Source organism: Myzus persicae, unplaced genomic scaffold, assembly GCF_001856785.1.
Source record: "Myzus persicae strain clone G006 unplaced genomic scaffold, MPER_G0061.0, whole genome shotgun sequence".
NCBI classification, from domain to species: domain Eukaryota; kingdom Metazoa; phylum Arthropoda; class Insecta; order Hemiptera; family Aphididae; genus Myzus; species Myzus persicae.
Window position 1 is genome coordinate 288,766 of NW_019101570.1, and position 12,201 is coordinate 300,966.

Here is a 12,201-nt window from a genome sequence, read left to right on the forward strand (position 1 = left end):
TTATTCTCAATCCATCGAAAAGCTCGGCAGTTCTATTCACGCTGCGTAGACCCGTTATAACTATGACACTCTAAAGTTCAACAGTCAAAATATATCTTGGTATCATAATATCAAATATCTTGGAGTAATATTAGATAGAAAACTTACATGGAACCCTCACATATCTTCCAAACTACAGCAAGGTTAGCAACGTTTAAAAATGCTTTATTCACTAATTAACCGTCAAACTTGATTGAGCTGTATGTGCTCATTACTGTTGTCTATTATATAAACAAATCATTCGTCCCCCAATCTTATATGCCACTGCAGCGGTTTGGGGTCAATGCGCTACAATTCATATAAACAAAATCCAAGTCCTACAATCGAAAGTCCAATGTGTAATATCAAATGCTCCATGGTTTGTGCGAAACGAGGCACTGCACCAAGATTTTAAGTTACCAACGATAAAAAAATACATCGAGAAACTTTCTGTTGGATTCTTCAGCCAACTAAAAAAAGCAAGTGGTCCCACTTCATTACGGGCTGAATACCCACCCAAACAACCGTAGACTCCAACGCGGTCGTCCCCAAGACGTCATAATTCAGAAATAGCTACTTTTATTGTAATTATTGTATATACTTATTTACACATGTTTTTTTTTCTTTGTAATTGTTCGTATTGCTAAAATTTTTACACTTTAATCCTTAGTTCCAATTATTTATACCACATATTGCGATCCAATTTTCAAATGTTAGAAAATATTTAATTTTATATACATAAGTTTAGATGATGATTGCCAAGAAAACTTTAAAGTTAAAAAAAAATTAAAAAAAAAAAACATGTTATGTTCATATTATATAATGCTAATGTTCAGTTTCCATGAAATTATTGTTCACTATACATACAATTTAAATTGCTGATTAAATTTTATTAACAATACTGCTATTACGATGTCGAAATGTCGTATATAAGTATATAGCAATATTAAATAAACATACAAATATTTTCTTATTTAGGCACATTTAAGCACAATATGGTAAAATTCTCAAAACGTGCATAATTTGATATGTATATAATTACAATACAACAATACATTTCATAGGACGTGACTAATTAGTAATATATTATGTTTATTATTAGAAATAATTTATAAGGGTTGTTTAAAATCATCATAGTATTTACAAATTAATATAGGTAATATATTATCTTTAAAAAAATGCTTTTTCCTTTGTTATTAAAAAAAAAAATAATTACGATGATAAAAACAAACAAAAAAAACAATAATATTATATATTTTACGGTTATGACTTATGATATATGCTTTTTAGTTTTTACCCCTTGGAACCTTGAAGATCTTACGAGACAGACGGAAGACGATAATATTGATGATGTAATCCACAGAGATACACAGCACGGGACAAATCACATTCACACAAACACAACCATGAGATTTTAACACGACGAATAAAATATTAAGAACAACAATGATATTCTATGTAGAAAAATATAATAACTAATAAGCAACAAAGATATTTTATACGAATATATTGTTTATTGAAACTTGGCGACAGACTTCAGTCGCAACGACCAGTGTACGCGGTGGACGACTGTGCGATAATAATATCATTATTCTCATCGACTGCGGTCGGCATCGAAGAAAAAGAAACGCATGTTGGTAGCGAAAACCAGTCGTCCGGAGGCGATGATGTTCTATACCGATTTCTCAGCAAAACGGAATAACGCACGCACGCGGATATAATTTTATTTACTCTTATAATTTTCCGCCATCGAAACAGACGGGAGGAGACACGATGACCAGTTTCGATCGTGAAACACAGCCGCGGCATTTCCGTTCACCACCACCAAGCGAACTTTTCGTAATTGGTAACTGGTTGGTAGTCAGCATTACCTACTGCTGTACCCTCCCTTTAATTTAACAGTCTTCGTCGTCATTATATTTATTTACTATTGTATATCTATACATATAATATATATATATTATATTAATTCATTTATGCCCTCTATAGACTCAAAAACTGCTGGACCATATTTTTCAATAAAAGAAAGCTTGTTTTTTTTTCAATCCCTGATATAGGGTGGTTCACACAAGATTTGGGTTTTGGCTAATGAAAACCAAATATTTTTTTACTTAAATAAACGGTTGCCATTGGTTACAGATATTACTATAATAATTAGTAGAAATAAGGTATACTTATACATGATTTTAAAAATATATATTATATGTAAAAACAAAATTAAAATCAAATAATTAAATGAACACAATTACGATGATGACTATGATTTTCAACCATGATTTACTTTGTCAATTCTGTACATATTTTTTTAAGTAAACACATAAAAGATAAATAACAATCTTAACTATATTGGATTTACGTTAGCCTTTAAGCATTCGTTGAATCTGTCTCCATTTTTTTTTTTGTTTACATCAAACTTCAGTCCGGAGTTAAAAAGTGGAAAATCATAAAATTAATCACAGTAATTGAGTTTATATTATACATTCAACTGAAGTAAAATGATAGAAAGATAGATTCATTTTAACCACGGAGAAGTAGGCTAATACAGCTAGTATTATAAATAAATATTATAGTATTTATATAACCATTCATCAATGATATTACTTATTAGTTATTACCAGCTATTATATATAATATAAAAATGTCACGTATGTGTGTATTGTTATTACTTAGTAGAGCGAAAACTAGAGCAACTGTAATTTATGGATACGGCCAAAAGTGTATCTGTGTGTGATTAGTATTTTAAATCATTATCGACTAGACGTATGATAAAAATAATTAATTATAATTTAGTGCCATATGCACGGAGACTTTCTTGACAGAAATCAATAAAAAATAAGCTTTTTGTTCAATTTCACTCGTGTTATTCTATTAAGTGTACATACTATACATACAGTAAGAACAATCTCGACAATGCCAACAACAGGAGTGAAATTTAACAGATGTATAGTATATCATAAGTTATAAATAATGGAGTGGAGGGAGGGCTATGGAAGCGTACATTACTTAGGTAGCCTTTTTTTAAAAACCTTGAATACCTATTAGAGAAATTTAGTTATTGTAGAAATGTCCACCAAGCCGCATAACTTAAACAGGATTTTTAAAAACAGCAACAGTTGTCAACACATCTGATGAAATACGTAATGAAATTTTTTTTTAGCTTTACCCTCACTTTTTAACTTTACCCTTACTTTTGAATTACCATCTTAACTTTTATTTTTGGTACGGTATATCGTGTACAGGAAATAGTAAATGATATTGTGTGCAATATTAAAGTAGATATACAACAATAACTGTTATAGGTACAACTTGAAAATACTGAACAATTATTTGTAGATATATACAATCAAAGCACATCTTAATAAGTATAAGAATAATTTATTTGGCGTTATGCAAAGTATAGTACATGTACAGCTATTTTAATTAAGAAAAGTAAATCATGAATGGAAATTTGATATGCTTAAGTCAGTTCCGGGCTTCCGGCTTATAACAAAACCACGTACTTAGTAAAATCTAAACGTAGGTCATTAATATTTGTCATTTCCGATTAATCAATATGAGAAATGTGGAAATTGAGATATTTGGAACATTATACTTTTGAGAGACGAAATAAATAACACGATTTTTGTTGGTGGCAACTGGCAAATTAATTAAGCTTTAACATTTTAATAAAATAGTGACCTATTAATTATATAAAAATAATAAAACAATACGAATTTACAGTTAGGTAGGTAATTCATAAAGAACATACCTGCAGAACACTTCCGTTTAAAGTAATTTTACAATAACTTAGCGTATGCGTACTAAAATATAAATACAGGTCAGCAGTTAATTAATAAAAATAAAAAATAAAATATATATTTATTAGACATATAACCATTAACTAATCATTTAGACAGTATAAAATAAATATGCGTAAATTTAAAACCAATCAATTATATTTTATTCACACGTCAGTTATTAAGATCACTGTATTTAATTCGTAACGTAATTGGTCAAGTACTCGACTTAAGAAAAATTTTCGACATGACTAAAATCTTTTTTGTACTTGTAAATACGAATACTCAGCTGAGATCAATCATACGTTTCACTATTATAAAAATTAAAAATTAAAATTAGTACATGAATAGTGTTATATTGAAATTCTACTACTTTTTTTGAGTACTCAAATCTTGAATTCGACTCGAAATAATTGATACTCAATTCGAAATTAAAAACACTAGATAAGTGTTATCACTTATCAATGTATTTTTGTACCATATTAAATTTGAAAGCAAACGTCAGATTTTAAAATCGGTTAGAAATAGAAAACAAAAAGATAATGAAATAGTTGTTCCAGTTCCAGTTTTTGATTTTTTTTATAACTTTGTGGTGCATTGTGTAATTTAAACATGCCCCATATCCAACATTAAATTGATGATTAAATGGAACTTTTAGAGTACCTTAGAGTACCATTAAAGTATACATAGGTATGTTATTAATACTGATAATCGGATTTTGATGAAAACAAAAAAATCCAAACTCAATAGCTATTTTGTTTTTACAATGAATCTAAATCTTAGACTAAAATAATATAGGGTAATCGGAATAATTGTAAGCTTTTTGATTCCCAGAAGTTTAATTATTTAGACCATTTTAACACAGATTATGAACAGAATTTATGGTACATGGCATCAAGAACAGCGCTAGTCGCTAAGGATAGACCAGCAAGAGCGTTAGCACACCCTGAAAATGGACCAGCCCATAAGCGAAACTTAAGGGGCTGAGACTCCCTAAAACTTGTAATAGCCCCCCCCCCAAAAAAAATATTATCAATTATTCAATTATTTTATAAAATATAATAAACCTTTTACAGTCCAACTGCAATTCTTATTTTTATTATTTAATTTTAATTTTAATTTTAATTGTATAATTATTTTATATAGCCTATTATAAATATGGTAAATATCATAAGTTGTATGCCTATATTTGTTTTCAAGGAAACTATTTATGTCTATGCATCGGGACGATTATTACACATAATTTTACAGTAATATACACTGAACTATGGTATATTATTAAATATTATTGTGAAAAATGAAACTCGAGTATATAAGTATTTGTTTTTTTTTTGTAAATTTTTATATTTTTAAGTGAATATATATGGGGGGGGGGAGATTATTATTCACGTATAATCAGGTTGGGACTACAGCCCCAGCCCCTAATATTTTAGCCCTAGTTGAGTCACTGGTCAAGCCCTCTCATTATTCTCCCACTGAAAAATGAAACAAATTACAGAACGTTGTACCTATGTTATTTTAATAAGAGCTAAGTTATAAATTGTATCAATTTTTTTACCATGATAAAATATTGAGATGATGATACACTATACAGTGTAACAATGCACCAACATTAAATTTATTTTTTTTAAATAGCCAATAGGTAATATTATTATACTAGGTTATTAGTTTATTACATTTAGATACCTCATGAAATAAAACATTGTTAGTACCTATATTATTATTTATCAATGTGTTTTATAATTAAAGCATTTAAGATACTTTAATACAAAAAGTTGTTAATTACTCAAAAGTTCATACATGTCATATTATCTATTTAGAACTTAGATCCCTGTAAAAAACTACTGAGAGTATTTTGAAAGTTTAAATGTGTGCTACAACAATGTTATGTTAAATTTAATTAAATTATTTATCTGAGTAATTAGGAATCACAAAAGTTTTAGAAAAACAATAGCCCATGTACAAAACATATTATCTATTACAGTTAGTACCCCGAGGAACAAAATGTTAGTGCCTTGCCTGCCTGGCATTAAAGTTTTTGAAATTTTATATTTTATCTTGAATACAATTATATTAGTGATAATAGTCATAATAATACTGAGAGTAAACCAACATCATTTTCAGAAAACAAAATAGTAACCTTTCATCTTAAGTCAATTCATTTACAAATGTATTAAAACTGCTTTATAGTGTTCATTTTTTATTTATCTTTGATTATTCATATGGGCATTAAACAATAGTCCAATTTATACCTAAAATACATATAAGTTAACAGAACAGTTTAACTGAATAAACTAGACATCAAAATAATTCAATAATTATATAAAATCAACGAATGAAGGTATTGAATGTCAAATACAATTCTTAATAATTACTAACTGAATAATTTAGGAAACTCATTTTCCAAACACGTCATATGATCAATTTGATTATTCTTACAACAGTAAATAATAATTAGTATTATGAAAAGAAACGACAAGGGGAAATCCATAATTAAGAGGAACGAGCAGACTTTAAAATAAATTCAAGAAAAGAGAGGAGTATCCCATGTCCATCTGTCAACTTTTGCAAGAATACCAAATTGGTTAGTTACAGAAAGGTTAGCATGCTGAGAATATTTCATATTTAAAATATCTTTAAGTTGCAGATGATAGAAAACCCTTCTGTACCAACTTGGAGTAAGTAGCTGTAAAAGAACTACAATGAACTGACGTGTATGCCAAACTCCAATAAAAGCCAAACTACAAATCGCACATAATATTGAGTGAGGTAGACAGCTTTAATATTTTCGAATTAAAAAATCTAGTATCAAACACTCTATATCAGTGGTTTCCAACCTTTTGTGAAGACAGGGCCACGTCATATAGGTAGAATTTGTTGTGGGTCATAACTAGATCAAGGTGCTTGTCTGATATAGTGGTACGATTCTTACTTTTAGTTTTTCATTCTTGAAAACAATTGTTTGAAAATGTAGGAACTGCCGAAAAGCGAGGACAGGAATAAGGCATGGCCATGGAGAACTGGATACATTTTTTTGAGTAGTTATAATTTATAAAAATCTAATAAAGATGACTGATTAAATTTTTGATTGCAATGTAATGCATTCCATTTGACATTTAGTTTTCACAGCAGTAATAACAAAAAATGGTGGTGCAAAAATAGCAAAGAGTTGACTATTCTTACCAAAATCTTGAAAAAGTAAAATCAAAGAAGCATATTTTTTGCTATTCTTGGGATTGTATTTGGCCAACACAAGGAAATACATTACATTATTCCCCTTAACTTGACTTTGCCACAATTAAAGTTTCAGTCCAAAGACAGTTATTATTTAAAACATATTACTAATGATCATCAACATAATTGTATGTCTGTACTAGATTACATGTGCTTAGCAATAATTTTATACAGGCATTTTATTTTTATTTGTATATTATTTGATGTTTAATGTTTTGTAGTTTTATATTCTTACATTCTTACAATACATTTTTTCTTTTAATATTAATATATTATACACAATAATACAAAAAAATGGTTTTTAATGGTTTTTAAATTGAAGTGAGTCTACAACGGCTGCATGTGGCCTATGGGTCGCAGGTTTGACACCCCAACTCTATAGTATAATTCTGAGATTGGAAGTTAAGATCCGGACACAAATTAAAACCCGGGTTTTTCTTAGTAGTGACTTAATCAATACATCAAATGAATACATGTATAGTTAATAAGGGAACAGCACCTATAGCAAAATACATGGGCTTATATTTATCAATAATAAACTATAAATGAAAGAATTAAGCAAAAAAAAATAAAAGTATCCATCTTTTTTTGGACTTTGGAGTTACAGTCAGCACCTACGGTATCAATATAACGATAAAGTTTTAAATTATCCACAACATAAGCAATATACTGTCAGGGATATCAGACTTTAAATTATCGACAAACTAAGTAGATAATAAAGGTGATAACTGATAAGTGCCTTTGAAAAAATAGTTGAAAGAACAATTTCTGAGTACAATCTCTCAAGTATTTTTAAAAATCACTATTGTTGAGTCCTCATAATATAAATTTCAAGTTAACAAATTTCAAATAGACAAGATATTCATGAAGTGATGCGATATTTTAAATTACTTAGGTATTTGATTAAAAGATATATGTATAAATATATACATACACAGTTCTTTTAAATTTGTATAACATAATATCCTATTTTACCCTGTTATTTATGCTCTATTCAAAATAAAAATGGTAGTCGGCGGCAACTAATTTTTGTCCTCGACGGTCAGATGAGTTGTCAGACGCTTCCCCCGCTGATACTCGAGGACAGTGGTTTAGAACGAAGCCACTCTGCAGTGCAAATGTTGGCCGCTGACTACCTTTCTTATTTTGATTAGAGTATAGTAACATTCATAGTATGCCATGACGTTCAAGTACCTTACTGTTAAACAAAATCAAATTAAATAGCTGAAATATATGAAACTACAATCTTTAGATATCAATAATAACTAATAGGTAAGTATAAAGAGGACACAATACAGACACTTGTTGTTTGTTCGAAACATAGCAAATTTTACACTCAACAGATCATTTATAGCTCTATAAGTTTAAAAAGGAGTAAAGGTCTCCACACACTGCAGCGGTAGCGGTGGTGGCAGAGTTGAAATGAGTCCGGACACCATTTACTGCCACCACCACCAAGACAAAAGAATTTTATTACCACCGCTGCAGTGCATGTAAACATTGAGTATTTTAAAATAGTAAATTGTTGGTACACCTTAAAATACTCATACTCGCTTTAAATTAAAATATAATAAAAAGCCCACTAGATGCCCTAAATAATAATCTTAGAAGTATTTTATTTTATTTTACCTAAGTTTTTTTATTAACCCTGTTCATAAGGTTAATGTGTTCAAACGTTTTGTCATAATAATTTATTGTAATACAATTAAAAAATTTAACAGAAATTAATAATTAAATATACAATATACATGTGTATACAACACATTTATATTAACACAATATTACACTTTTAATATTGTGAACAAAAAATAACAATGATACTAATAATATAATATATTTAAAAATGTAATGAAAAAATTAACATTGAATATTTTTCAATGATTATATTTAAAGCCATTGTTGGTATGTAAGAATTTGTTCAATGTAATTATAGCTAAAGAAATTGATCAATTAAGTTAGTTTTTGGTAGAACTTATAATATACAGCTGCAATGTAGTGCAAACATTTAGAATTTTAAGATACAATTGACAATTGTTAATAAGATACTACTAACCTCTGGTGCCATCCAATAAGGTGTTCCCACTGATGTGTCACGCCGTCCCATGGTAGCTCCTAAATGTGAAGACACTCCGAAGTCAACTAATTTCACTTGTCCATCTTCAGTCAAAAGAATATTATGTCCTTTCACATCACGATGCATACAGTGATTACGATGTAAGAATGCTAGAGCCTAATGAGACAAAATAAATGTAATTAATAACTTTATTATACATTATAAAAATTAGGTAATATTACCTATGAAAATTATTTTGAATCAAACAAATTTACCTGTAATGTTTCATGTAAAATATATGCAATTTGATCTTCGGTTAATTGTTTTCCTTGGGCTTTCAGTCCATGTACCAAATCGGTCACTGATCCTCCTTGACACAGCTAAGACCAAAATTTAAAAATAATGTAATTGCTTTTGGAAAATTAGTTAAATGTATTAACATTAAATTAAAGTACATACTACCACATTTTTGCATCAAAATGTTCTAGTATAATATCATGATTAATAACTATTTTATTATAAATAAAATATAATATTATTATGATAAATGACAATTATAAAACATCTATAATTTATAGATTTAACCTTAGATTAAATTTACCAACATTATATGTTGAAATAGATACATCTAAATATCCTATGTTTTGTTTTAATCATAATAAATTAACCAGTTACAACCTTTGGATCATTACATATAACATAACTATAGTAAATTGTCAATTTACTTATTACCCACTAAACTGAAATAAGAGAATGCTATTGCTAATGTACATCAAGTTTATTTTGCTACCTCAGTATAAAGTAAAAAAGGAATACATTTATTTTAAATATTTAATTGTAAAACTATAGTAGGTACTTACTACAATATTACTAAATATAACGACAACATAATAGATAATATTCTTATATTTTAATTTGGTGAAATTTCAATTAGTTTTACTATTAACTAAAATATTTTAAAACATTAAAATTTTTTATTGATTATTATTTAGAGAGTATCATATAATATTTATTGGTATTCAAGGACTAAGTCAAACTATATGCAATCAAGGATTAAACAAATTATGATTTAAGTAGAATTATAAATAATAAGTTAGAATTATAAATTCAATAAAACTTAATAAAAGTAATAGTTTATTCATTACATTTTTAAAATGATATTGATCATAGGCATATACGTGCCAAAATATATAGGTAAGGCACTATGTTAGCAACTTTGTGATACAGATCTGGATGATCTAATCATGGCATACCCTATCTATTATAGTTTTGTGGTTACATAAAATCAAAATGACGATCAATGATATATGGAGAATTACGAGTACATAGATAGTATCAATAGTAGAGCGGATTTGCTAATTGAACAAAAACTAAAATTACTCTAACATACCTATCTATTTTTTTATGGACATAATATTGTAGAAGGTTATTTGATATTTCAAATTAAGCTCCTTATTATTTCACATAAGTATTAACACATTATTTTATTTATCAGTCAAATTGCCAAATGTAATATAATTGTTATACTGAATATAGAATTGTATTTTGGTTTCCAAGAACTATATTTGATAAAGTTAGGTACCTAGGTATTAGGTAATGTGTAAAAAATTAAAAATCTACACCAATTGTTTACCTCATAATGAAGTTGGTATTTTTCTAATTTTATATTTACCTTTAGATCATAATAAATTAATATAGGTACATAGTAAGTAAAAGCCAATTTAACACTTATTTATACTAAAGTATCTTATAGGTAATTATTATGATATAGGTACATAGCTAAAAACAAGTGTATACTCAAAATAAGATTTACCTCCATAACAAACCATAATTGGTCATTAAGTTGTTTAGAACCTTTAACAAAATAGATTCCATGAAATGAAGGAATATTTGGATGCAGACTGAGGTCCCTCAAAGCCAAGTATTCATCTTCAATTTCTTCTTCGTTGCCTGTAATATCTTCTAATATTTTAATGGCAACAAACTCTCCTATAATAAAAAAAAATTAATTAATTAAATTCCATTATTATATCTATTGTTATTAAATAGGATGCAATTTTTTTTACCTAGTATCAAATCCAGATATTATATTAATGAGACTTAGGTACAATACATAACATATAATTATGTGTATATAATCTATCGTACATAAAAGGGGAAATACCATGACCAAAAACTGTTTGAAATCATTTATTCTATTAACAAACCAATAACTTTAAATTTTGAATTACATACCTAATTAACCCATTTAACTATACCTGATAAAAATAATAAAAGGTGTCTGCCTTTATACTTTTTTATATCATGTTATTGTTATTATTAGGGACAGAGCCAGACTTAAAGTGGAGTGGAATGAGGCCGGGGAAAATTATTTATAGGCGAGGAATCTGAACATTTTTTTGTATAAAAAGAGGCCAAAATGTCATACAAATGTGTGAAGTCTGAGGCATGGGCAAAGCTGGTCCCTACCTAAGACTATCTCTAATTAGGTATAGGTATATTAACATAATACATTGTAAAAATATAAATTTAACACCATAGGCATCACCTGAAATTAGGGTTAGCGCATTCCTGTGACTGACTACCTATATTCCATCATTATTTATTGATTTAGATAACCCATTACCGGTGGTTGTGTCTTTGGCTCGGAACACTTCGCCGTAGGTGCCCTCGCCAATAAGCTCATCAATAGTGAACCGGCCGTCTGGACTGGGCACCGAGCTCAAGCCAAACCGCTGACACATCCTGTAATAGTCCATCTCGGTATCCGCTGCAACGGACGACAATCATTTAGTAAGACGGAGCAGTGTATGCTACGAGGCCGGAGGAATACAAAGACGACTACAAATGGCGATTTAAACGACGATGACCATTGTCAGTAAAAACATTAATGATACATTAAAATATTGCAGCAAGTACTCAAGTACTGGTAATATTTATAATTAACAGCCGGAGGCCGAAGAGGCGCAGACGTTCACTTATCACGAGAGTCACAAATAACTAAGACACTTTCGGCACTAGAATTTACAACAAATTATAGAAGGAATATACCTAAGTATATTATTTTAATTTATAATATTATCAGACGAACACGGATTATAGTGATTACCCACGATATTA

The 12,201-nt window shown here is 28.6% G+C and overlaps 1 protein-coding gene across 4 annotated transcripts in view; it reads right to left on the reverse strand.

The window, feature by feature from the left end:
• The window catches only part of LOC111029740 (myosin-IIIb-like), a 35,699-nt gene that overhangs the window by 20,157 nt on the left and 3,341 nt on the right, over positions 1 to 12,201 (reverse strand). For 3 of the 4 annotated variants that reach the window (XM_022308880.1, XM_022308881.1, XM_022308882.1), the window contains 4 exons: positions 11,708 to 11,851; positions 10,895 to 11,070; positions 9,357 to 9,461; positions 9,082 to 9,258 (listed from right to left, as the gene is read on the reverse strand). In XM_022308880.1, coding sequence (XP_022164572.1) covers positions 9,082 to 9,258; positions 9,357 to 9,461; positions 10,895 to 11,070; positions 11,708 to 11,840 — 591 coding nt within the window. In that variant the 5' untranslated portion in view covers positions 11,841 to 11,851. Of the gene's footprint in view, positions 1 to 1,315; positions 1,603 to 9,081; positions 9,259 to 9,356; positions 9,462 to 10,894; positions 11,071 to 11,707; positions 11,852 to 12,201 lie in introns of those variants that run through there. The other variant, XM_022308883.1, reaches the window with a different exon arrangement.